This window comes from Herpailurus yagouaroundi, unplaced genomic scaffold, assembly GCF_014898765.1.
Source record: "Herpailurus yagouaroundi ecotype Mexico unplaced genomic scaffold, PumYag 166, whole genome shotgun sequence".
Lineage (NCBI taxonomy): Eukaryota > Metazoa > Chordata > Mammalia > Carnivora > Felidae > Herpailurus > Herpailurus yagouaroundi.
In genome coordinates this window covers 2,839,943-2,866,642 of record NW_024412407.1, presented here as the reverse complement: position 1 = coordinate 2,866,642, position 26,700 = coordinate 2,839,943, and the positions used below count along the sequence as shown (strand labels likewise).

Sequence of the window (26,700 nt, the reverse complement as noted above, 5' to 3'; positions counted from 1 at the left end):
CCTAGAGAGCTCGGTGACACTTTATTGAAGCGATTTTAGGAAATAGGCAGGCATGGGGAGCAGGCAGTTCAGAAGGGTTTGAGACCATCAGAGCGGGGTGACTTTTTTCTCTCCTGTCTTCATGTCTACAGCTGGCGGCCAGTCCCTGCCTGCTTTTGGAATGCATTTTGGTCTTGAATACGTGGCAGGTATTGGGAAGGCTCACAGTTCCTCAAGTAGGGAAAGATCTCTGTGCCTACGTGGCTCCCCTCTTCCACTGTTCCCCTACCTCTGCTTCCTTCACAGGCCGAGCAAGCATCCTCTGAGAGCGAGGAAAGACACAGGGGGAGGACCGCCCCTCTCCCGTGTCTGCCCTCTTAGGTCTTCCCTGTGGGGCAGGGGGTTTGGTGGATTGCCTTAAGAGTTGTGGTTGTAGCCAAGGCTGGGGACAGGAAAATCCACACTGTAGATATTTCAGAGACAGGGAGATAGAGAAAGAAAGGTCAGGAAGGAGGGAGCAGGAGATCTATTGCCAAACGGATGAATGGGAGAGGGAGAAAAGAAATAAAGGGGCGGAGAGGAGGGATCGGGAGAGGGATCACATATGGTGGGGGAGGGGGAGGAGAATAAGGAGGGAGGGTGGATGAGAAGGGGGAAAGAGAAAAGTAAGCAGGAAAGAGAACTTTCCAGAAAAGGGACATGGCTACCACAGAGGATGGAGAAAGACTCCTGAGCCCGGACGATTATTCTGCAGGGGGATTCTCCCAGGGCAGTTCTAACACAGGCCAACTGGACTCCCTTACCTGGTGCACCTTCTGCCTCGCTGCCTTCCCACAGCCTGGCGTGAGCCTGCCTCCCTCCCACTCAGCAGCAGGGCGGTTCTGAGTGGGGCAGTAATTCTAATATTGGCTTCAATGAGGCTGATTGGAAGGCGTTTGGCTATGAACGATCATGGAACATAGTCCTAGGCCATGGAGAACTTTTGGGTTCTTGATAAAATTATTCTATTCTAGCATGAATAATTGAGTTGGTAATGTTTTGTGTGGTGTTGATTTCTTACTCCAATATTCTGATGGTGGGGGTTGTCAGGGGAAGTGGCTGGTGGCTGGGTGGGGACAAGAAGGCAGGAGGTGAGGACACAATATGCCGGCCAGTTTGGCGACATTCCCTGGTGTGAGGGGGGCATGTAGGAGATGGTTCTGTGTGCAGTGAGAGAGCACACACGCGTGAACTCTGGCCGAGATTACACTCAACTTCTTTGGGGGTACCAAGGTCAATCCTAAGCTCGCCCCTCCCCCATAAAGGAGTATGGGTGCAGTGGACTCGGCTCGGATGGGGAGAGGAAGACCCTACTTCTTCACCCTTGCTCTGGAAGCCACCGACGGGCAAAGTCCTAGCCTGGGTCTTGGCACAGAGCAGTTGAGTCAGCGTTAGTTGGATTGGATGCCTGGGGACTTTGGAGGGCTCTGGGATGAGGAGCAAGGGGGGTACTTCCTTGAGACAGAGGGATGGGCAAGGTGACCTTAGAACTCACAGACCACTCCCCTCGCCTCTGGCTGTTGATTGTGTGCATGGAGCATCAGCAAAGCGGCAGGCCTTAGGGTTGGGCATTGGGGACCTTGAGGGGGCAGCCGAGGCTGGCGGGGCCCTTTAGCTCCTGTAACTCTTCTTGGTGGATGACGTCTTGGAGATGATACGCATGCTGGAGCTGCTGCCACTCATGCTGCGGCCACTGGTGGAGCTAAAGCCGCCGCCCCCGCCGTAGCCCAGGCTGCTGCTGTAGCCGCCTCCGGCCACACAGAGGCCACCGCCACCTGCACTGTAGCCTGTGCCTCCGGTGGAGGAGACCACGGCTGTGGAGAGAAGGCACAGGGCACGCTGGCACTCTCCTCCGAGTCCCCAAGATCCCCTCCCTGGCTCTCAGCCCAGGTGGGCTCCCTCCTGCGGTGCTTTCTTAGGGAACAGGAATCTCCTCGGACCCGGGGCAGGGGTCAGAGAGGGTGGGCACGGACTCGCTGTCCCCGTCACACACTGCTCCACACTGAGCATTCCAACTGAGGGACTGCGCAGTTTTCAGAGCACCTTCACAGCTGTGAGCACGTTGATCTCAATGTGCCCGAGAGGACACTATTACTCCCATCGCCTCCGTGCCACAGAGGAAAAACGGAGGCACAGAGACATCAGGCAGCCTGCCCAGGGTCACACCTGCTCTGTGCTTCTTCCTCCTCTCCATGGGCCTCTCCTATTGGATGGAGCACGAGTTCTCCTCTCTTAGGCGGGATCCTAAGCTCCCCACTGGAACAGGCCCAAAGGCCATCCAGATGAACCTCCCCCAGTTGGAATCACCTATGCCACATCACTGAAAGTCAATGGTTTGTAGTACCTGCTCGAATATGTTCAGTGATGGGGAGCTCACTACCTTGGGATGTGGCTCCCCACCGCCTGTCAAACATTTGAAGATGCCTCTTTGACCTCCCCTCTGTGTGTCCATTTCTCCAGGTGAAGCAAACCCGTCCCTGTTATCAGCTGGGTTTGAGCTCTCCCCAGCCTGGCTTTCTGGCCTCCCTTGGTGGTCTGAGCCACACGGGGCCCAAGGAGACTCTAATTCTCGTGCCCAGGACTCAATGCTCCCTGAATGTCCCCTCATCCTGCTGGACTATTCCGTGAGATGATTCTTCCTGCTCTCCCCTCTGCGAGCCGAGGCCGAGCCGGGTCAGTCACTGCTCTACTTGTTTGGTGAATTTGCTTCAGTTCTAGATATGCCTCCTTCCATTTAACCAGCTTGGTAGCCTCTTGTGAGCTGGGTGCGTTTGATTTCCTGCCAGAACTCGCTAAGCCATCACTCTGCGAGTTGTCTGTCCTGTCCTGTAGCTCAGGTCCTCTGAGACCACAGTAGAGTCCTTCCTGTGGACACGTGACCACACTGGGACAGGCCCTGGGGGGTGAGGTATCGCCACAGGTCTCTCTTGACCCCCCCCAGAAAGGAAAGGCCAAAGGAGAAAGGGGTCTTCACAGAGCCCTTGAGAGGGTCTTAAAGGCATCCCTGCCCACATCTATCACCAAATCCCTGGTAGTGATGCTATTGCTTTCTGTTTTGACTCCCACTTTTCTATTATCCCAAGACATTTACTTACAGATGTTCACAGGTCCGACACCTTCCCCAGTGAGTCTGTTGCAGGGGGGAAGAGAGAGAGACATTTAATTTGCTGAGAAGCCGATGAGCCCTGGGCTCTTTGCATTTCTAGCTGTCAGCACGGAGTGCTTTCTGTATGCCAGGCCCTGTGCTTAGCAAGCCTTTTGTTCATCTAGCTAACATGAATCCGTGAGGGAAATCTAGAAGACAGACCAAGGGAAAGTGCACAGAGAAATGGGGAAGGACATGTGTTCACTAGAAAGGGGCAGTCAGATTGTAGGTATCTCTGGGCAAACACAGAGCCCCTGAGGTTCAACGACTGTGTGGTGTCATTTGTCATGGGTGTGGGCTGGAACGGCTCTGCTTATGGCCTTCTAGGTAGTCGTGGGCCACCTCTCCCCGACACCTGTCTCCTTGACCCTCTGCCGTGGGTCCAAAAGGAACTATAGGAATGGCCGAGACTGCAGGGTGCCTCTGGGGAGCAGCTGCGTTTTAACCTCGTTTCTGCCCTTGTACTTTCTGTCTGGGGCCGACACTGTAGGGCTCTTGGTGTCTGTGGTGTTTGTTGCCCTAGTGGCATCTGTTTGAGCCTCTCACCTGCACTCCTCGCCCTCCAGCAGCTTGCGGTAGGTGGCGATCTCGATGTCCAGGGCCAGCTTGACGTTCATGAGCTCCTGGTACTCCCGCAGCTGCCGGGCCATGTCCTGCTTGGCCTTTTGAAGGGCATCCTCCAGCTCGGCCAGCTTGTGCTTGGCGTCCTTGAGGGCCAGCTCCCCGCGCTGCTCGGCATCAGCGATTGCGTTCTGGAGTGTGGTACACTGCCAGGAGCACACAGGGGTTTGTGAGCTCGCCCACAGACAGTGCAGTAAGATGTGCGTTTTAGGTTAAAAACATGGGAGGATTTCCTGAAATGGATTTCATGCAAAGGAGGTGGGAGCCTCATCATCTTTAAAAATAATTGGGGCATGTGGGTGGCTCAGTCGGTTGAGCGTCCGACTTTGGCTCAGATCACGATCTTGTGGTTTGTAAGTTCGAGCCCCGTGTTGGGCTCTGTACTGACAGCTCAGAGCCTGGAACCTGCTTTGGATTCTGTGTCTCTCTCTCTCTCTCTCTCTTCCCCTCCCCCACTCATGCTCTATCTCTCTCTTTCGAAAATAAATAAACATTAAAAAATTAAAATAAAAAATTAAAATGAGAGCAATCTCTGTCCTCCTTAGATAATCTGAGACTTAGCTATAATGGATAAAATGATTTGGGGGCGGGGGTCCTTTCCAATGCCACACTTCTCTGGATAGTTTTGTCTTGTATGCCCCCAGAGGACAGACTCTTCCCTAGAGGGGGGCCCAATGTCCCTGGAGTGGCGGAAGACTGCACAGTTACATTCCTGGCCAGTCACGTATCTGGGGAGGCTTCTCTGTGCATGGGCTGAATTGGGACCAGGCCCAGGTCGGCCGGCGGGCAGGTACATGGATAGACTGTCCTCTGGGAGCTCAGCTTTACCTGTTTCTTCAGGTTATCAATCTCAGAGCGCAGCCTCTGCATCACACGGTTCAGCTCGGAGATCTCCATCTTGGTGGTGCGGAGGTCGTCCCCGTGGCGGCCCGCAGACCGCTGCAGCTCCTCGTACTGGGGGCAGGGGAGTCAAGAGGCAGGGGCCGTCAGGCCAGAGAAAGGATGGCCGTGGCTTCTCAGGGCCCCACAGGCTTCCAGCGCGCTGCTTGGCGGTGCCTCCCTTTGCCACCACTGCTACTTTCCATCTAATTCCATCTGCATGGTCTCTTGGCTCTGCCCTTCACTCTCCACGTCCGCGGGCTCCAGCCCACAGCTGGACCCTTCCTGTCTGTGCCTGGAAGTCCCTCCACATCAGGGGTCTTATCCTCAGAAGCTCAGCAGCATACAGGCGTGCGTGTCACTCTCTGATTTTAAAGCTTTTTTCACATTTGTGACCCCCACCCAGCTCTAACCTGGAAGATCTTATTGTGTAGCCCATGTCCAGCCTTTGCTCCCAGTCCCTCAGCCACTGCCAGCTGAACCTCTCTTCTATGGATCCAGGAGACTAGGCCTTGCTCTTGTTCCCACCTTGTTTGTCTTGCTCCTGCTGGCACTGATGGGTGGTACCATCCAGCTGTCCCTTGCTGTCCTCCACAGGGCATTGGAGGTGTGTCTATCCTCCTCCCTGGCAGAGGACTGACCGCCTCCTGCCTGCATCTGGCTGTTCCCTCAGGTCCTGACAGTGCTGCCCAAGGGGTGCTCCCGATGGAGGGACAGCCCCAGGCTGAACGCATATCCCTTTGACCCCATCAGACTGGGACACCTGAGAGGACAAGGCTGTTGACCTAATTCGCCTTTGAAATCCCAGTTCTCTAAGATTATTTCATGGACTTGGCCTTGACCCCTCACCTTGATCTGGTACCAGGACTCGGCCTCGGCCCGGCTGCGGTTGGCGATGTCCTCATACTGGGCCTTGACCTCAGAGATGATGCTGTCCAGGTCCAGCTTGCGGTTGTTGTCCATGGACAGCACCACGGAGGTTTCTGAGATCTGGGCCTGAAGCTGAGCCAGTTCCTGTGTTGGGGGCCAAAATAAAGAGCTGAAGCAGGGTGTGTGTGTTGGGAGATGGTGGCCAGGGGAACAGACCCCGGCATCAAGGACCTCACTTGCCCTGTTGGGGTGCAGCACCTTGTTTACGCCCGAAGGGATGGGAGGGACATTAGGAAGACGGCTGAGTTTATGCCATAGCCTTATCATCACCTCATCTGCAGGCAGAGAGCAGCCTCACAGTAACTCTAGCCAGCATCCTCCAGAAGTCACTCCCACTATCAAGGGAGTGCACCTTGCTGTGACCTGTCAGTGCCAGGATGTCTCATGTTCTGAGGAAACACAGCCTTTCACACCAGAAAAAGAAATCCTCTCGTGACAGAACACTGAGTCAGGAGGAGCCAGAAACTCTGCTGCATCTCAATCCTGTTTCCCAACTTGGCTCCTTCCTCCCTTCAGGGATGGGAAATGGAAATCAGCTCGAGACAGCTGAAAGGGCACCGGAACAACACATTCGAGTCTCAGGTCTGCCAAGCAGGTTAGATGGCTTCTCTGAGTCTCAGAGGGGCTCATCCTAGAATTGCTTCATATGCTTTCCGTGAGGATTAAATCAACTCATATCCACATAACACGATTTTTGAAAAGGTAAACCACAATCAGTTTGTTAATGATCACTTTCCAGGATCATCTAAGGTGGTGGTTCCCAAAATGGGATCCTCAGACCAGCAGCAGCAGCAGCAGCAGCAGCAGCAGCAGCATCACCTGGGAACTTGCTCGAAACGCAACATTTTGGGTCCCACCCTAGACTTACTGAATCAGAACTGGTGTTTTAGCAAGATGTCTAGAAGATTCTGACACACTTTGAAACCTGAGAGTCATCGGTCCAAAGCAGAAATCTAAGTGAAACTATTCCTTTCCTTTGTTTATTAAACAGCGCCGCTGCTCCCTTCTCCCCGCTCATGTATTTCCTGCTTGAAGAAATTATTATTTCATTGTTGTTTCACAATCTGCTTTTCCCAAGTAGTTTTCTGATAGCTGACCTAGCTCAGGGGGTCTCAGCCCACATGCTTGCAGCTGTCAGCATTGAAGTGAGTACAAAAAAGAGAAAAATGATGCCTTTGTGCCTTATGTGGGCTGCAGGGTGGTCATTGAGCCTGTCCAACTACACGGAGCCCATGCTTCTGCTCCCAGAACATGACCAACTTCTGTTGGGCACCAAACATATGCAATGCACAGGCATATCACGGGTCCTTACCAGGCTCACTTGGAGGCACACAATGCACCCTGCACCCCTGCCTTGACATCACTGACCCCATCTCTACCACTCTACCTCACTCACTCTCCTCCAACCACCATGGCCTCCTCTTGGCATTCTTTGATCCTCAGTTCTTCAGTTTCTCTTCAACTATCACCCACCTCCTACCTGCTACGGTTCCTTGTTGTTTCTTTCCATTGCCCCTGCTATGCCTTAAATGGTATAGTTTTCCATCCTCTCTGTGCTGCCTGTCTCTCTTACTGTAACAGAAGCTCCAAAAATGTAGGCGCCTTGTTGTGTCTGCTCAGCACTGCCCCTGTAGCCCCTAGAACAGTATCTGGCATACAGCAGTGCATGACAACATGTGTCTTCAGAAGAACCAGGCAGTTGTGCTGTGTGCTTCTAGAAGCACCCAAGGGCTCATTAATTGCGACCTGGTTTGTGAAATTGCATCACCCTACAGCCTCTCTAGGAAGAGTAGCTGATAAGTCTGAGCTGGCCTGGGTGAGCCTGGCTGCTCAGATATGTCTGTGGAAATCACGTATAATTCAATGATAGGGATTTTTTGTCTGACCAACAGACATGTTTGGTCCAAATGGTCAAGGTGGAATTTCTCACCTCATCTGAGCCCCCAGCTGCCCTAGGGAACCTCATTTTGTTCCTTAGTAGGGAAGGCAGCATCTGTTCCATGAATTCCAGCCCAGGGATGGGGTGGAGGGCAGAGAGAAGATGAAGGAAGGAGTTGTCAGTCTCTGTGCCCAGCCCAGGACCCCAGCCTCCAACGCTTGTGGGGAGAGCACCTGGCACTGCTTACCGCATCATAGAAAGCTCTCAGGAAGTTGATTTCATCCATTAAGGCATCCACCTTGGCCTCCAACTCCACCTTGTTCATGTAGGCAGCATCCACGTCCTGGGCACAGAACATGCTGTCACTCTGAATCCCCTCCTTCGTGGGTCAGCCAGCCTCTCTGACTGCGAGTTAGGCTGGAGAAGTTCATCTCCCGGGGATGAGGGTGTTTCTTTGTTCCAGGATATGGAGTGGAACTTGCAGGAGGGCCCATACTCTGTGGGGACCAGGGCTCTTGGGGAATGCCCACTCACTCATCAGCTGGTGCCACACGAACAGATGTCTTTTGTCACCTGCATGTGATCAGGTCAACCGCATCCTGGCTCCTTGGGCCTCTGCTGCCTCTGGGCTCTCTCAGCCTCTCCCCACGCCTTCCGTGGCCTCCCCCCTTCCTCACACTCTCAGCAGCTCCCTGCACCTTACACCCCGCTGCTCCATTCTCCCCGCTCTGGCTGGTATCCCTTCCCTCTTCCTGCCCCCGCTGAGCAGAAAGATCCATAACTCCATGGAGCTGATCCCTGTCCTGCCCCTGTCCTCCTGAGCCTGACTTGATGTCCTGGAGACTCAGCTCAGCACAGGGTCCATTTTGCTTGTTTCTCCCCACAGGGACTCCACATGGGGAGGAGCTGGTGTCATGATTTACAGCTGGGACTTTGGAGTCCCAGATCCTGACTCACTGCTGATGATCTGGGTAAACTTGGGCAATTTACTTAACCTGCTTGAGCCTGAGTTTTCTCACTTCTAAAGTAAGACCTGCTTTGGGGCCCCTGGGTGGCTCAGTTGGTTAAGGGTCTGGCTCTTAATTTTGGCTCGGGTCATGATCTCACAGTTGGTCGGATTGATCCCTACATCTGGCTCTGCGCTGACAGCATGGAGCCTGTTTGAGATTCTCTCTCCCTTTCTCTCTGCCTCTCCCTCACCCACACGTGCACATGCGTGCACACGCAACCATGAGTGTGCACACCACACACAATCTCTCCCTCTCTTTAAAAAACATTAAAAAATGAAGTAAAACCTGCTTCAAAATTAGTTGCACAGATTAAAACTTGTAAGGCCACTGGCTTCAGTGTCAGCTGTCACTCCCAGAAGGGGCTACCTGGGCTTCAGCGTCAGGAGGGAGAAACCCTGTCCCCTTACCTTCTTGAGCACCACAAACTCGTTCTCTGCTACCGTGCGCCTGTTGATTTCTTCTTCGTACCTGCGGGAAGGATCAAGAAGTGGGTTGTCAACGGTGACCATTTTGTAACATATAAAAATATGGAATTAACATGTTGTATACCTGAAACTAATATAATATTGTATGCTAATTATAAATCAATTTTTAAAAAGTGGATTGGTGTTAGGAGCAGGGTTCTGGGAGTGAGGTCAAACAGTGGGGGCTGTAGGTGGGTAGATAGTGTGGGTCTCCAGAACGGACATGGAGAACGTGCTACTGGAGCATAGCTCCCCTGTTACACATGCCCCACTTCCATCCCAAATCAATCACACAACCACCTCTGCCCAAAAAAAACTCAAACCCAAAACAACAATGAAGCAAAGTCACCCCCTCATTCCTCCTGAGATTGCATTTCTCAGGGCTCTGATCTTTAGAGGGCTGAGGCTGCATAAAGGGGCCAGCATGCCTCCTTTTTCACCCCCTTGGTATCGCCCCAAGCCAAACAGAAGAGAAGAACAGAGAGGATGGTCTGACCCAGGGCAGACAGTCCCAGGCCTTGGCTGGCTCCTGGGGCCTGTGTTGCCCTCATGTGGCCTTGCCGCTCTGTTCTTAGTTGCACTGAACCATGGAGAGGAAGCAGTCCCTCCCACCAGCGGCTGCCCAGGTTCCTCATTCTTCAGTTTGGCCCTTGAGAGCAGCCCCACTCGCCCCGCCCCCTAGGGGACACTGGCCTCTGGGAAGGAAGCTCCCCTTCTGCTCTAGGTGATCCTTTTCCTTCCAACCCTCTTGAGCATCAGTGAACCCCACCCTTTTTAGCAGCTCTGGGCAGCTGGGGTTGGGGCTTTATCTCCTCCACCTACCAGCTGAGTCACCAGGGGCAGGTCACTTAACCTCTCAGAGGCTTTTTCTCATCTTTGAATGGCTTGTCCTTATTTTTTTTTTAAATCACCAAGCACTATCCTGCCTTATGTACAACCAGAATCTCCCCACTTTGATGTTGCCTCAGCTGTCCAGTAGGATCTGAGGGAAGCTCTTTCCTGCCATTGAATTTCCAATACTATGCCTTCTCCCAAGTCCTCTGGGAGAACTGTTTGTGGTTTCCCTTACTGCTTCCTCGTGCTGCCTTTTAATTAAATCTGAACATGTTTTCTTTTTTTTTAAAAAATTTTAACACTTATTTTTGAGAGACAGAGAATGAGCAGGGGAGGGGCAGAGAGGGAGACACAGAATCCAAAGCAGTCTCCAGGTTCTGAGCTGTCAGCACAGAGCCCGACGTGGGGCTCCAGCCCACACACTGTGAGATCATGACCTGAGCCGAGGTCAGTTGCCCAACCGACTGAGCCACCCGGGTGCTCCTGAACATGTTTTCTTCACCTAACTCCATGCAACTGTCCTTGTTTTCTGTGTTTTCCAGCTCACAGTCACTCTCCCTTCATAGGCCTCTTAGATACCTGCCACAGGAACATGGCTGTCCATCAGCCGGGAGCATGCTCTTCAACAGATCCCCAGCCCGCCCGCCCCAGTAGTTCTCCCCTGTGTCTCTTTCCTTCTCCACCTTTCTAGCTCCTCCTCCGGGAAGCCTTCTTGGACTGAAACACGGTTACCTCGTGTTTGCATACATGTTATAAATTAGCCATCTGCAATTGTTTCTCTTGCCTATGTCTGCATCATTACATACCTAATCATCTCTATAATAAAAATAGTTAACGCTTACTATGTGCCAGGCACTGGTCACCCTACCAAGTATTTCATATGCAAGTTTTGATATAATATTCTCAATCCCTGTGAGGTGGGCACTATTAATATCCCCTTTAACAGACAAAGGACCTGGGTTCAGAGAGTCTGAGATCATTCAGTTAGTAAGCAGTTGAGCCAAGATTCTAAATCCACTGACTCTAGAGTCTATAGTGTTGTCCAGTAGAACTTTCTGCAACAATAGAGATGCTCTAGATCTGCATCGGCTATGGGGCCCGTTAGCCACGTGTGGCAACTGAGCACTTGAGATGTGGCTAGTGTGACTGAGGAGCTAAATTCAAATTTTATTTAATTTTAATTAATTTAAATTAAAATAGCTGCATGCGGGTAGTGGCTACCATTTCAACTCAGTTCAGACCTGAACTCTCATTACATTATTCAAAGCATAACCAAAACTGCTTACGAAATTACTTATTTTGTTTGGACCAAGAACATCAGAAATAAATGAAATCAATAAAAATAAGGAGCTGCTTGAATGTACAGGCATGAACATGCCATCACGTTTAGTGGGGTGTGTGTGTGTGTGTGTGTGTGTGGTTCCGTGGAGGAGGCAGAAGATAGGTCTCCTCTTGCTTTGATCCTGGCCTTGGCCAGGGTTGGGGTGGATGCCCAAACATTGTGCAAATTAGCCGTGGGACTGAGTGGAACAAATGTGATGGTGAGATTCTAGAGGTTTCAGTCCTAACTCATGAGTTGCCCCTTGTATCACATTGGATAAAATAGTTGCTATCTCAGAGCCTTACTTTCCTGTCTGCAGACTTTACCAGATTGTTGTTCAAATCCTGCTGTTTGTGATCATGTCAGTTACCACCCTCTATAGCCCCACCCCTCCCCAGAGCCTCAACAATCTTGACCACAGGGTCCCCTTGCTTTTTCTGATTCCATCTCACTGCCCTGAGCCTGTGTCCCCTTTCTCCGCTGGACTGGACACTTCTAGAGAGCAGGGCCTCCCAGGAGACTCAGGGCAGGGACCTCCCAGAAGCTGGTGGAGGGTCCACTCACTTGTTCTTGAAGTCTTCCACCACGTCCTGCATGTTCTTGAGCTCCGTCTCTAGCCGTGCCCGCTCTCCACCCAGGCAGTCCAGCTGCCGCCTCAGGTTGCTGATGTAGGCTTCAAACATGGGCTCGATATTGGCCCTGGTGGTTTTATGCTCCTGCAGGAGGCTCCATTTGGTCTCCAGGACCTTGTTCTGCTGCTCCAGGAACCGCACCTGTCCCAGCCAGAGGAGAGAAACTGTGAGGGCTGCCCTGTGCAGCCTCCCCAGAGGGCTCTGGGCTACAGGACCCCCCCAGCAGTGCAGAGAGGCCCTGAAAGACCTTGGAGTCCAGGTAGCAGACTCCTCTTCTTCATCCTGGAAGGAGCCTGGAATGTCAAGAGCCACCCAAATGTTGGTGCAATGGCCTGGGAGGCAGGTGGTGGCTTGGTTTGGAGATGGGAGAAGTAAGACCAGGACCAGAGAGGCTAGAAATCATCCATATACACCAAATCATGCTGATGTGTGGTAGCTGAAGGAAAGAACGCTCCACCACCATGTTCCTGGGTGGGATTTTGATTCCCCTTAAATGGGCAGGAGGTTCTTGGCAGAAAATGTAATCTGTCCACTTCCTTTCTTACGTGATTTCTCTAGATCTAGAATCTGAACTCAGTTGCCCATACAGTCCAAGAATGCTGAAATGGGTCACTCTAACGTCGCGTTGAGGGGAACTGGGCACAATCCCAGCCATGTCGACAGCCAACTGTGTGGCCTTGCCAAGCCCCCTCTGCACCCAGGTCCCTTGTGGTCTTGTGCTACTTATTTGGTTTTCTTAAGTTGCACTCATCTGCTCCTTTGTCTGGGAGGCAGTCCTGTGAATATGTGAATACTTTCTCGCTAAACAATGTCCTTCCTTTGGGAGCAGCTGGAATGACACACAGTCTCAGAATGAAGGAACAGAGGAGCCTCCCAAACAGAGAAGATGGCAGTGTGCCTACAGAGAGCCTCTAACAAACACCCTACTCCCCCTTCCCACCTTTCTCTTCCTTTGTCACAGGCCGGAGGGCAATCCTGACTCCAAGTCCCTCCATAGCACATCCCCTTTTCTCCACTATCCTCCAGATAAACCAAGAAAAGGAGGGCCCACGGTTCCCCTCAGAGCCGGCCTCCTGGAAATCTCACATCTGTTGGTACAAACCCCAGGCCAAGTGGGCTGGCATGGGTGATAAAACTCAAGAAGCACTGCTTCAACAGTCCCTTTGGTTAGATATGGGACCATATGATGAAGCATTTCATAGCCTGTTAGACCTGCACAGTCACCTTGGAGTCTGTCTGTCCAACCCAACCAAAGCCCAAGAAGTTAGGGAACGTTCTCCTAGCAGTAGAGCCTGGGCTGGAAGAGTCTGGCACTCTTCTTTCCAGACCCTTGAACAGCTTCTTCCCAAACAAAAGCAACCAGCTCAGATGTAAACCGGTGGTGGTGCAAAACAAAATAGCTTCTTTCCCTGGACATGGGGAAACCCCTAAGAGTCCAGGCATCCAGCAGGGTGCACTCAGGGCTGACATCACAGCTTAGCTCTCACCGGAAGAAAAGTGGGAAAGCCGGCCCCTCGCCAGTCACAGACATACCCAAATCACCAGGGAGGCCACCACAGGAGGAACTGCCTCTATTAACTGCACAGGATGAAGTGACCCCAGCCCACTTCCATGAACTGAACTCATAACCTTTCTTTCCTTTGTCCTTTTCCCTTCAAAACGATCCATTTTTGCTGTCTAATTTTAAGCCAAGTACACATTCATTATCCATCAAAAGAACAATGTCCTTGCAGTAGGTCAGACAGCTCTGGAGTGTAGAGATGAACATTTTTCTGCTTCCACCGCAACAGGGTGGGAAATCACTCCCTCCTTCATCTGGCCGGCAGTCTCCCCAGCCCCCAGGATCACAGGTCCTGGGCAAGTCACAGTAGACCTCAGAAAAGCACAGAAAGGACACATACCCTGGGCACCAGCAACTTTCCCAGTGGGGACCACTTGCCTCTCACCTTGTCAATGAAGGAGGCAAACTTGTTGTTGAGGGTCTTGATCTGTTCCCTCTCCTCCTTTCGTACCCGCTGGAGAGAGGGATCTATCTCCAGGTGGAGGGGGGTCAGGAGGCTTTGGTTGACGGTGACCTCCTGGATGCCCCCAGAGCCAGGCATCATCCCAGCTCCAAATCCATACCCACCGAAGGCTCCCCCAACCCTGTAGCCCATGCCTCCGAGACCCAGCCCATAGCCAGCGCCCCCACCGCTGGCCCGGTTGGAGCGGTAGCCTCCACTGATGGAGATTCTCTTGCTGCCTCCAAAGTTGTGGAGGCTCCTGGTCCCGAAGCCACCCCCAAAGCCACCCCCGAAGCTCTTTCCACCCTGGGAGACGGAGACAGAGCTGAAGCTGGGCCGGCAGCCTGGAAGGAGGCTGGCCGAGGAAGCACTGAAGTTCCGAGTGCCTCCCGACTTGATGGTGACAGAAGATCGTTGGGTCATGGTGGGAGCTGGTGCCAAAGAGGCAGAGGAGCGAAAGTATCAAAGGAACGAGGAGCCTTCCAAGTCTAGCTGTCCCAGGCTCTCCTTCACTTTTATGCCTTTCGAGAACTGGGCTTGGCCGGAGAACATCAAAGACCACTCTGTTGAGTTCATCTCAATGGCATGTCTGGTCACAGCCCATCTTCCTGCCCCCTAATCATCATGGGGAACACCCTACCCAGGGCAGGACCAGGCCTGGTCCAGGTCCTGCTCAGGACCAGGTCCCGAGCCCCCCACCCACCCAGGTTCTCAGGCTCACGCTGCAGACACTCCCACTCTTTCCCAGCTGCTCCTCTCTTTGGATTCCCAGGTCTTAGACTCTGAACTTGATTAGGCCCTTCCTGTCACCGGGAAAGGAAAAGAAACCTCCTTTACTGAGGATTCCATTTGTGCCAGGCCATGTGGTTGGTTATTGCCAGTGTTATGTCACTTGATTCTCATAATAACCTTGCGAGTGTGGATGACAATAATAACTGCCAATGTGTATTGAGCAGCTGCTAGAGGTGGCTGCTTTACACCTGTCTTCTCATTTAATCACCATGCAGCACCAGGGGTAGCCGTTATTATTCTTGTTTTGCTCATGAAGCTACTGAGGCACAGAGTCATTGAGAAACTTGGCTGAGGTCACGTGGCTCATGCCTGCTGAGCCGATGTTAGGGCGCAGTGGTCTGACAGCAGGTTACTCTGGATCTTTGCACCTGACACTGGTGGAAGAGAGATGGCTTATCTGAGGGTGGCAGGCACAGGATTTCTTGCCACATTCCTGTCCCCTCGTCTTCTCTCGTCCGTGAGGACCAGGGACATTTAACAATTGCCCTCAGAGTCATTTCTCTTCTTCCTGCCATCCCTCCCAGCCCTTCCTGATTTTAGCCCCTGGTTTTAGACTCGTCTTCTCTTGTCTTGGTTCATGGCTTCTCCCCCCTGCCACTTAGCTTCTTGCACAGCACCCTCATTGATTGTGGTTCAGACTCCCAGTTCCTAGCTCCCACCAGTCCTTAGCGTGGTCCTGAGCCTGGAGCCCACTTCCTCTGAGCCCACATGGGCTGTCCCTAGTCTGGGTGATGCCGGGCTCAGGCCTTATGGGAGGGGTTCAGCAGACTAAACTCAGGAATGTGGGTTAGACATCCTGGATGTCTCACTGCTGCCTGCAATTATGGGCCTAAATGGCTCCCCTGCTTGGGTGAAAGCATTGCCCCCAGGGCTGACTTTTAACTCCTCTCCTGGCCTGTTATTTCTCTGCTCAGGTCTGCAAGTTTGAAGCTGTCAGGGAACAATCAGCCCCTTTGCTGGAGGAGGGCTGGGCCGCCCACCCTACGTCAGTGTCCTCAGAAAACAGTCTGGTTTTGGGAGGGGATGGTATCGCCTGGAATGACATACAGAGTAGGGAGGATGGACACAGCTTCTGCCCAGGGGCTTGGGCTTCTCAAGGAAGGCATCCCAGCATGAGGCCAGAGGAAATGGGCAGAAAGACCAGGAAGGAGTCTAGCCAGCAGTTGGTGCCCCCTCCATCCCTCCCATCTCCCGAGTCCAGCATTCTCCGTTCTGAGGGAAATGGGGAGGGTCCGATGTGTACTGGGGACTGCATCCCCATTCCAAACAGAGGGATGGACACCGAACACATTCCACATGCATTTAATAGACACATTCCAGGGAGGGAATGTGTCTCACTCCCAGCAGGCAGCTCATAAGCACCATGAGACGGGTGGGGCTGACAACCTGGCATTGAGATGGCCTGGAAAACACTGACTCCCTAACTCTGCAACTGGAAGGTGGGGAGAAGGAAGGAAGAGCCGAAACGGGGGGGGGTCTCTGCACGATAAGCTGAATGTGAATCTTGAAGGAGGGTGGCAGTGGCACAGGGAGGAGGGGACAGGGGCACTGTGGGGACTGCCAGGAGGGCAGAGGCTGGCTTAAGTTGGGGAATGGGGTTTAGCCAGGGCACCAGGCTTCCTTCCCAGCAGCATGGGCAGGCCTTGTGGAAGGGGAGAAGAAGGAGAAGGACCCAGGTATCCTGTCTGGGAGTGCAGGCAGGCCAGGTCCGCAAGCAGGCAGGCTTCAGGGCAGGGGTGAGGAAGCGAGGTGGCCGCACTTAATGCTTGTAGCTCTTCCGGCTGGAGGATGTGGTGGAGACAAACTTGACACTGGAGCCGCTGCCCCCGAGGCCCCGGCTGCTACTGGCACTGAAGCTGGAGCCACCCAGGCCTGCACCCAAGTTGTGCCCGGTGCTGGTGGTGAAGGAGTAGCCGCTGCCCCCACCTAGACCCAGGCTTCCACCTCCAGTGCTGCTACCACCGCCGTAGCCGCTGGAAACGGTGGAGGTGACCACAGCTGCCAGAGGAGAGGAGACATAGTCAGAATCAAGGGCAGGAGAGAAGACACCCAGGGTGTCAGGGCCTGTGCCCTTAAGTCTGTGGGTGGGGGGTGGGGGTGGGGGTGGGGATAGGGTTGTCTGGTCAGGCGGCTGCTTTATTCCCTGCCCACTTGGTGAGATCTCTGTCCTGTGCTCAGCTTCGTTTTCCCTGGGCTGTAATGCCAGGCAGCCTTCCAGTCTGGAATGTCTTCCTGCCTCCCCTCTGCTACTTGGTGCCTCGCTTCCTTCCAGAACTTAATGGAGACTTCTGTCCTCCAGGCCGCTATCCCATCACACTCCCCTGTGGCTCTGTCCCCGTCTCTCTCCGTGGGCCTGGCTCTGGTGTCTCCTTTCCTTCTCAATGGCATGTACATGCCTCCCTTAGCGTTCCCAGCCCCCACACCCTGAATCCCAGAGTGGGGCTGGAGTCATCTTGATAGACTGAGGGACAGATGACCCACTGGCTGGCCAACTCTGCTCCCATTCTACCTCCAACCTGTCTTTTCCTAACTTTTATAACCACCCAATCACCTTCAATATTCAGTACCCTATCTGGGGCTCTTCAGAAGGGAAACTAAAATAAAAATGGACTCTTATAGAATGAGTTGTGTCTTCCAAAAAAATGTGTTGAAATCTTAACACATGGCTGTGAATGAAACCTTATATGGAAATGGGACCTTGCAGACAGAATCAAGTTAAGAGAAAATCATTAGGGAGGGCACTACCCCAGTATGACTGGTGTCCTTCTAAGAAGAGGAAAGGCATCCATGTGAAGACAGACACATAGAGAAAGGGCCAGGTGATCACAGAGACAGCAATCAGAATGATGCAGGGCAAGGAACACCAAGAGTTGACAGCCACCTCTGGAAGCTAGGAAGAGGTGAGGAAGGAGTCCCCTCCAAGTGTCAGAGGGAGCAAGGCCTTGTCGACGCCTCCGCTTTGAATTGCTAGTTCTAGAACCGTGAGACCCTACATTTCTGTTTTAAGCCACTCAGTTTGTGGTACTGTGTTGCTGCCCTAGATAACAAACAGAGACTTTCAGGTGCTTTCAAGAGAAAAGAATCTTTAGAGGTTATACCATTCATCCCCAAAACTGGCTTTGAGGGTCTCTGGAGCCACTAGCCAAGGGTATCAGCGAGGGAGGACGCCTGGGTAGTTCAGAGGGCTCTGGCTTCTAGAATCATCGGTTACAATAATCAGTGCTTTTGTGAATCCCGCATTAATGAAAACCAAACTCACTCATACACTGTGAAAGTCATGTCTGTTAGCCTCACGATGCCAGCACTGAGCTCTGTGAATGAGTGTTCTTCACACTGCCGGGCCTTTCCAGCTTGCCAACACCCTTCCTTGTTCCTGAGCAGTGGCACCCAAATGCCCTGTCTTATGTGCTCTCACTACCTTGGAAAACCTTGGTAACCTTCTGTCGTTTATGCTCTGCAGAGCATAACTGAGTGGTAGGGCTTCTCTCTACACTGTTCCGGAAAGGGGCTGCCTTACAGCAAGGACCTTGGACCCAGTGCAAAAGCTCCCTTTGAGGGCCAAGGGCAGACCAGGGTTTCATAAATCCCGTCTGTGCTAAATGTTCATCTCTGAGCTAGACCTGCACCCCCAGCAAGAAAGGTGTGGAATCCCGGGAGGTGGGGGGTGGAAGCTGTGTGTTTTCTAAACCCATGCAGAAGAGTTCCAGCAGACCTCCTATCACCCTCTCTGTGGTGTCTTTCACTTGCAAAGAGGTTAGACTTGGGACATCAAAGATTCTCTCTTAAAAAAAAATTGCAGGGGTGCCTGAGTGGCTCAGACCGCTAAGTATCTGACTCTTGGTTTCAGCTCAGGTCATTAACTCATGGTTCTGGAGTTTAGCCCCACACTGGGCTCTCTGATGTCAGTGGGGAGCCCGCTTTGGACCCTCTGTCTTGCTCTCTCCTCCCCTCCCCACCTTGCATGCTCACACACACTTTCTCTTAAAAAAAAAAAAAAAAGACTCCCAATATGGCTCTCATTTTAAAGAAGTTAAGACCGCAGACCTCAAAATGAACCTGATTCGTGGGCTCCCTTCCAATGCCACATGCACGCCCTCCACCCTCCCACACGATGCCTGTTCCCAACCACATGCACACCAAATGACGTGGGAGGATGTCATACTCACAGATGTTAACTGGAGAAACACCCTCACCACTCAGCCTGGTTGGGAGGAAGGAGGAGAAAGAAGGTTACTATTACGTCCAGCAGCTTGTGGGCATTTGAAACAACATTTCTGCAATTAAGTGCATTCAAGAACCCTTTATTATTTTTATTGCAGAAGTAATGGAGGTTGAAATTATTTAAATACTAGTAGTATTGAAAACAATAATCTAATGAATGAAATAATGTGGAGTTTGAGGTTCTTAGGAGTAAACCCTGTAATCTCAAAGACACATTTTTTTGGTTCAAACTAGGTAGACACCTGGAGAAAATTAAAGCTAATCATACACTAGGGTCAGTTGGAAAGGCAGGGCTTGTTAAGGAACAAGGAGATTTCTCTCTCAACAATGGACTGTTGTCATGCACTGGGCAGTGCTGAGGTGATTATAGGTGTGGAGAAGAGTCTGAGTCATAAACATAACAATAACAATAATCAGCCTATTATTGTAGCAACTAGAGTAATTTTGCTTTACCATGCTAAGGACAGAACTGGCATAAACACATACTTAGAACATTAAAAGGACCTGTTACCTACATTATGCTGTTTAATTCTCTCAGTGACCCCATTAAGTAGGTATTATGATCTCAGTTTGATGGATAGGGAAATGGAAGCACAGAGAAGCTGACAAAGTTGCCCAGTTTTGAAGCCAGACTCATTTGAGTCCAAAGCCCGTATCTCCGGCCACGAAACTGAGTGATTGCTAAGATTTTCTCAACACTTACTATGTACCATGCATTGTTCCAAGAACTTTATGTGCATTTCCTTGTTTCAACCCTCTGAATAACGTACGAGATAGAAACCATGGTTATCGTCATTTTACAGATGAGGAATGGAATGGTAAAGTAATCTGCCCTCTGTCACACAGCTGGTAATTGGCAGAGCGCAAAGGTCCCACCGAGCTTTGGGGCTCTGATGGTTTGGCCTCTTTATTCCATCACTGAATAAACTGAGGACCAGAGAAGGGATACTGACTTCCCTAAGGTCATGCGGCTAGTTTGTGGTAGGTCTGTACGCCCAGATCCCGGGACAATTTATTCTCAGCCCAGAGCCTTTCATACCACATATCCAGACCTGCCACATAACCCAAATTCTCCTTTGATAGAATTTGATTACCTAGGACCTGATCAGATCCTAGATTTCTACGGGTGCCCAAAGCAGTTGTACTTCAAATAATGATTTACTGGCCTGGAAAGAAATTATGTCTGTTTTCTTTTTCTTTCTCATAGTCCAGTTCCACCTGCATTTTGCTCCCTTTGCCAGGAGAGAAGGGGGCCACAGCAACCCGAGCCCCTAGGAATGCTCCGGCAGCTGGAATAGAGCAGGTGCATAGCCCCCCACCTGCATTCCTCGCCCTCCAGCAGCTTGCGGTAGGTGGCAATCTCCACATCCAGGGCCAGCTTCACGTTCATGAGCTCCTGGTACTCCCGCAGCAGCCGGGCCATGTCTTGCTTGGCCTTTTGCAGGGCCTCCTCCAGCTCTACTAGCTTGGCTCGCGCATCCTTGAGGGCCAGCTCTCCACGCTGTTCTGCGTCAGCAATGGCCGTTTGCAGGCTGGAACACTGTAAGAAAAGGAGGAAGCCGTGAGCTTTACTGACAGCCCCTGGAGGTGCAGTGCTTCTTGGGCAGGGGTCCTGGAAGCATGGCAGAACGACCCAGGAGAAATGAGTGTGCAAGGAGCTCTCGGCTCTCCCCAAACTCCACCTGCTTCTTGACGCTGTCGATCTCGGCTCTCAGCCTCTGGATCATCCGGTTCATCTCCGAGATCTCTTGCTTGGTGTTGCGGAGATCATCCCCGTGCCGGCCCGCTGTGACCTGCAGCTCCTCGTACTGATGGAATTAGAGCAGACTCAGTCACTGCATCAGACGCCTGGGCTGGGCACTCCCTGTGTGCACAGCCTGGCTCTCAGTGCCACCAGCAGGCCCACCCATTCACTGATCATTCACACATTCCCTCGCTCATTCCCTGAGGTGCTACTTCTTAGGCACATCTACTTGCCAGGCATGTGCTAGGCTCTGGGAATATCAAAGAGAGCATAATCAGACCCTTGCTTAGAGTTTACTGGGGGAGATAGACCTTAAATAAATTAGCATATTATTGAGTTGATATTTCCAAATTGGGATAAGTTCCTCTTAGGAAGTGAACAGGGGAGTGTAACAAAGGAATCTGACCCAGATATGGAAGTTGTGGGGATGAGCCCAGGGAAGTCCTTCCAAAGATGGGGGTGCTCCGGCTTCGTGTTGAAAGATGGAAAGGGGTGACCTAAGTCACAGGCTGGGGAGAAAACATTCCAGACAGGGGAAATAGCCTGTGTGAAGACCCTACAGCAGGAAGGAGCATGGTGAACTGTAGGAGTGGGAAGGTGACTTGGTCACTGTCCTTGGGGCTTTCAGTCAAGGGGCATACATCCAGACCAATGTGACCATGAATTTTGGTAGCCCTCCAGATGTCAGTGCTGGGGGAGCAGGGGTGTGCTGCAGGGAATCCGTGTTGGATGGAGCCGGGCTGGGGGGCACAGTTCTGAAGACTTTGTAACAAAATCCCGCATCTGAGGGAGCTCTCCATCTGGTGGTGCATATCCAGGATGCACTCATTTAGGAGAAACAAACGCCCCCTGTCTCTTGCCCACACCTTTACCAAGGAAGAAGAGTCCCTGCTGGAAGGAAGATCTGTCTGGCTTTGAAAGCGCTGAGTGGCCCAGCTGCTCTGTTTCTAAATATACACGGTTAAAGGGAACAACAGGCCCCGCCCCCAAAGAGAATTCTTCACTGTAAATCAGCTACTGTGAATTTCAGCTTAAGCGCATCCCACCTCCACTCACTGTCTGTCTCTGCCTCCACTCTGTGCACACGTGGCACCTGACACCCTCTTCCTTCCTTCCTACCACGTTGCAGGGATAGGGGCTAAGGCAGTACACTGAGCGTGGCAAAAGATGGAATGCCACATGCAAGTGAGCTCCTGAGTCTGAAAGGGGCCTGGATTTGTCAGGGAGCTGGTCTCATGGGTTGGATTATCCAGTCTACCACACCCTCCAAAGCCAAACCTTCTTCTGGCCATCTGTGACTTTGGACAGTAGCTCTCCATGGTCATCCCCACACCCCTCTTCCTGATACAACCTCTCTTGCTTGGCTAAGTGCCCATTTCTGCCTTCTAGCCCCACAGGATTGTTTATTCAGCCTTAAATAACATCTCCGTCCTTGGTAAGCTCTTGTCCCTGGATGCTTCCAAATGGACGGAAGACCCACCTCTTCTTGGAGGCTTTTTATTAACATGGTCTTTTCCCTTTCTTGACGCCCCCCCCCTCCCCTTCCATTTACTTCATGGTCTCTCACACCAAAAATAAACTGTTTGCAGTTTATTTAGTTACAACTCTGTAACCCTACTTGACATACATGTGTCGAATGAATAAGCCATTTAGAAATAGCTTTATGACTATTTCTTGGTTGTTTCGGAGTCTCACCCAGCCCCCCACGAAATCATAAGTGATGTGGGGACGATGGCTGTCCTGAGCACTCAACATTGCCTGACCACATATTAATGTGTATGGTTGGGTTTCCGTACGCATTTCAGGTTGACTTTGCATAGCACCAGACACATCTGCCATGTTGAAATAAACAGAAATGCTCATGTATTTCCCGAGGTTTGTGGCTAATAGTTACATGCTTATTTGGGGCTTCTGATAACACTAGTCCCAGAACCTATCATAGAGGTGCCCACACTCACCTTGGTCTGGTACCAGGACTCAGCCTCGGCCCGGCTGCGGTTGGCAATGTCCTCATACTGAGCCTTGACCTCAGCGATGATGCTGTCCAGGTCAAGGCTGCGGTTGTTGTCCATGGACAGGACCACAGATGTGTCACTGACCTGGGTTTGCATCTGGGACAGCTCCTGCAGAGCCAGTAAACTCAGCGTCACCAAGGCATGAAAAGGAGGGATCTTGAAATCACACAATTGACTACCCTTCTAGGTCAGGAATCCTTTCTTTGGCATCCCTGGCAGGGGTTCTTCCAACCCTTCTCTGGGCACTCACAGCTATTTATGGACTCCTATGCCAATCGCTGAGAAGCTTCTGGGTCACAGATCAGTGTGATGGGGGTGTGTCCCCCAGCATAGCTTCCCAAGACCCCTACCTGTGTGTTTTCCTTGGGCATGAAGGGTGGCTCAGTGTTCTCTGGTCCAAATTATACTAAGCTGAATATGACATGTTGATTGATATGCCAGCATAAAATGTTTCTTTAGGATAGAGTGAGGTTTAGGACCCTGTTGCCCCCCATACAATGTGACTTCATCACTCTCTACTTCTCTCTCCCCTTTAAAGACCCAGGTCTCTGCCTTCACAGTGGCAGTGCTGAGAATGAGGCATCTCCAGAGGGCAAGAAGCACCCTGACCAATGAGCTGAGGGGCAGTTGGCATTTTTGAACTTTTTTGGGAAGGGAGAGGGAGAGGTGGTCTTAATTCTGTGGGAATGCTACCCAGGGACTTGGGATTCGAGAATTGGCACTCCCTCCTTGCTATGCTATGGGGTGGAGGTTTGAAGCCTTGGAGCTGGAGTAGGGTTTAAGGTGGCAAGATTTCAAGCAGTTCTCCCAGGTCCCCATGATCACCCCAGCCCCATCTTAGAGTATCTGGGCAAGATGCTGGGTGGAGTCCCTATATAGATAACATTGTCTGCAGCATCCTTTTCTTTCCAGGCTCCACACCTAGGAGGGACAAAAACATTTGCAGGCTCTTACCGCCTCAAAGAGCATCCGTAAGAAGTTGATCTCGTCTGTCAGAGAATTGACCTTGGCCTCCAGTTCCACCTTGTTCATGTAGGCTGAGTCCACGTCCTAGAACAACAGCACAGGATCCTTCTCTGACACCACAGCCCCAAGCAGTGAGTCCAGAAGAAGTTGGACAGACTCCTCCCTGGCCCTTCCAGGTTGGATTTTGGCAAACTCTGAGTCTGGGGTTTGGGGTTGGGGTGGGCTACTGCAAAGAATGGGAGCTTGAGTTCCCTGAGCTCACAGAAACCCAAGCAGGGTCAGTGGGACCATAAATACAGAGGGAGCCTTTTGGCAGGTTTGAGCTCTCCAGATACTGTCAAGGGTTATGGGACATTTCTTGGGAGTCCCAAGGGTTGAGTCACCCCACACTCCAAGATTCAGTTTCGAATCTTCTCCCTTGAGAGACTTTTTCACCTACCTTCTTCAGGGCCACAAACTCATTCTCAGCAGTGGTGCGCTTGTTAATTTCATCCTCGTACCTGTAAGCACAGAGAAGAGGAGGCGTGATGTTGAGCAAGTGTTCGGTTGAATTCTTCCAGGCTGAAATCTTCCCTTGCTTCTGGTGTAGCAAGAGTTCAGAGACCTCAAAGCCTTTCCAGCTCTTCCACTGACCTGTGTGTGACTTCGGGTGATTCACTTAACCTCTATTTCTCCTTCTATAAAAGGGGAAATCATTTCTTCTGCCAGAAGTTTTTTTTTCTTCTTTCTTTTGTAAGACCAGAAGGTGAGCGTGGAACTTATAGGAATAGAAATGTGTACTTATGCAACCCCATCGTCTTAGAGATGCACAATTCCAATATTTTAAAAAATTTTGTGGGGTAGGGGTGCCTGAGTGGCTTAGTCAGTTGAGCATCTGACTCTTGATTTCAGTTCAGATCACGATCCCAGGGTTGTGGGATGGAGCCCCGCGTCGGGCTTAAGAGTCTCTCTCCTCTCTCCCTTTGCCCCCTCCCCTGCTTGTTCTCTCTCTGAAAGAAAAAAAAAATTAATTTTATGAGGTACAATTTGTCTCTTCAGGAAACTGTTCTGGAAGATTCTGATGAATTTTCACCAAACCTCAGAGCAGCTGTGTAAGTAGTATGCTTTTAGTAAGTAGAGTAGTAGCTCCACCTCAGAAGCCAAGGGTAAGCCAGCTAAAGGGTTAGGGAGGATCATCCCTTTTTGTTGGATACCTCAAGTACTGCAGCCTGGATGATGGCCAGTGAAATTTTGCTTCCCCCAGGAGGATCGCCTTGTTTACACTCAAAAGCATTTGCCCTGGAAATGCACCTTTTCAATAGTAGAGCCCACATCCAGCAGAACTAAAGAATATGCTGGCTGTGAAATCGTATTATGCTTTCCAGAGTAGCAATGTTGTGTTTGATGATGCACACACCCCTTTGAGGTCATGTGGGCAGTTAAAATAGACTTCTTGTTAATAGTGATGCATGAGATGGGAGTCCGTTTGTTGTCCCACACCATACCGTCTTCATCTCACGGGATATTGACTGCAGGTTCCAAATCACCCTGCTGGCACTGGCATTGGCTCCTTTGCACCCAGCTGGTCCTTATAAATAGGAGCCCTGGGATGACTGTGTGTGACCAGGAGCCCATCTCCCACTTACCTGACTTTGAAATCTTCCACGATATCCTGCATATTCCTCAGCTCAGCGTCCAGCCTGCCCCTCTCAGTGGTGACGCTGTCCAGCTGCCGGCGGAGGTCATTGATGTAGGCCTCGAAGAAGGGCTCCAGGTTCTGCCTCACCGTCTTGGAGCCCTGCTCTTGGAGGAGCTCCCACTTGGTCTCCAAGACCTTGTTCTGCTGCTCCAGGAACCGCACCTGCAGGGAGGGAGCAGGAAATCTTGAGAAACTGGGGAGGCAGAGCCAGACCCTCCAGTTAATAAGGGGGAGAAGAAAAATATGCTTTTTACCTGATACCCATCTGTCAGCTATATAATTGACATCTCCAAATGGAAATGAGAGAGCCCTTGAAGCTACCCCCACAGTTCTCTGGGGCTTCCATAGAACTGGTGTGCTCAGCTCAGAGGTCTCTTTGGGGAGACTCTACTCTTGGGTTGAGGGTCTGGACAACACTTGCTCTGGGTTAGGTTAGTTTGCTCAGTGGAAACTTCCTGTGGAGAACAAGTTAACTCTTCCTTCGGAGTTGGCTGAACCAGCCAGGTGGCTCCCAGGGAGGATGAGGGAAATTTCCACAAGGACCTGTGGGGTGATCTGGCCCCACTGCAAGGGACCTGGCCAGCGGACGGCTCTTCCATAGGATGTCCTGGTGGGGGCCTGTCCAAGAGTTCCTGCTACCCGGACCCAATGGCACAGATGCAGCCCCCCGCCTCACCTTGTCAATGAAGGAGGCGAACTTGTTGTTGAGGGTCTTGATCTGCTCCCGCTCCTCTTTCCGCACCCGCTGGATGGAGGGGTCGATTTGTAGGTTGAGGGGAGTCAGGAGGCTCTGGTTGACGGTGACCTCTTGGATGCCTCCAGGGGGGCAGACGGGGAAGCCCGAGGCCCCATAGCCTCCTCCGGCTCCGCCCCCATTGCCAAATCCACTGGCGACCCCAAACCCGCTGCCGGCCCTGCCGCCAAAGCCACTCCGGAAGCTGCCGCCGCACCCCCCGATGGAGACCCGCCTGGTGCCCCCCAGGTTGTAGAGGCTGCGGCTCCCGAAGCCTGCCCCAGCGCTGCTCATTCTTCCCAGCCCCGCGCTGCCTCCCGTGGAGCGGGCCACGGAGACGGAGCTGAAGCGGGAGCGGCCGGTGGCAGGGGTGGTGGCCGAGGCTGTGCTGAAGCCCCTGCGGCTGCCGGTCTGGAAGGTGATGCTGGACTGCCTGGACATGGTGGCTGAGCGAGGCTGGCAACCAGAGCTCCCGACACGGGTGCGCGTGAAGGGGGATGGAAGAGACCGGGCATCTGGGGCGCCCCGGGCCGCCAGGGCTTTTATGGGTCTCGGGGAGGGGCGGGCACTGCTGATGGAGGCCTCTGATGGCATCCCCCAGGCATTCGCCAACCCTGAGCTCACCCTCAGCGCCCCTCGGAAACACCGGCAAGGCCACTGGTTGGTTCCCCTGGCATCCCTCCCCCACGTGGAAACTGCTTTCCAGTCGCAACTTGATCAGCAGACGAATGAGAGGCACGCTAATTGCTTTCAGTCATGTCCTAATCATGCATCTCCTAATGGGCTTTAAAAACACCACCTCATTTCTAAACCGC

The 26,700-nt window shown here is 52.1% G+C and overlaps 2 protein-coding genes across 2 annotated transcripts; both read right to left on the bottom strand.

Moving 5' to 3' along the window:
- LOC121038540 (keratin, type II cytoskeletal 5-like) lies at positions 1-14,309 on the bottom strand. The gene is made up of 9 exons (XM_040488054.1): positions 13,680-14,309; positions 11,666-11,874; positions 8,890-8,950; positions 7,720-7,815; positions 5,513-5,677; positions 4,613-4,738; positions 3,710-3,930; positions 3,114-3,148; positions 1-1,832 (listed from the first exon to the last, which is right to left on the bottom strand). The coding sequence occupies exons 1-9, from the start codon at positions 14,157-14,159 to the stop codon at positions 1,630-1,632; spliced, it is 1,596 nt and encodes a 531-aa protein (XP_040343988.1). The 5' UTR covers positions 14,160-14,309; the 3' UTR covers positions 1-1,629.
- Positions 14,310-15,814: 1,505 nt separating this feature from the next.
- Positions 15,815-26,424, bottom strand: LOC121038525 (keratin, type II cytoskeletal 75). The gene is made up of 9 exons (XM_040488030.1): positions 25,829-26,424; positions 25,100-25,314; positions 23,914-23,974; positions 23,463-23,558; positions 22,452-22,616; positions 20,432-20,557; positions 20,069-20,289; positions 18,695-18,729; positions 15,815-16,526 (listed from the first exon to the last, which is right to left on the bottom strand). The coding sequence occupies exons 1-9, from the start codon at positions 26,324-26,326 to the stop codon at positions 16,288-16,290; spliced, it is 1,656 nt and encodes a 551-aa protein (XP_040343964.1). The 5' UTR covers positions 26,327-26,424; the 3' UTR covers positions 15,815-16,287.
- Positions 26,425-26,700: the final 276 nt, after the last annotated feature.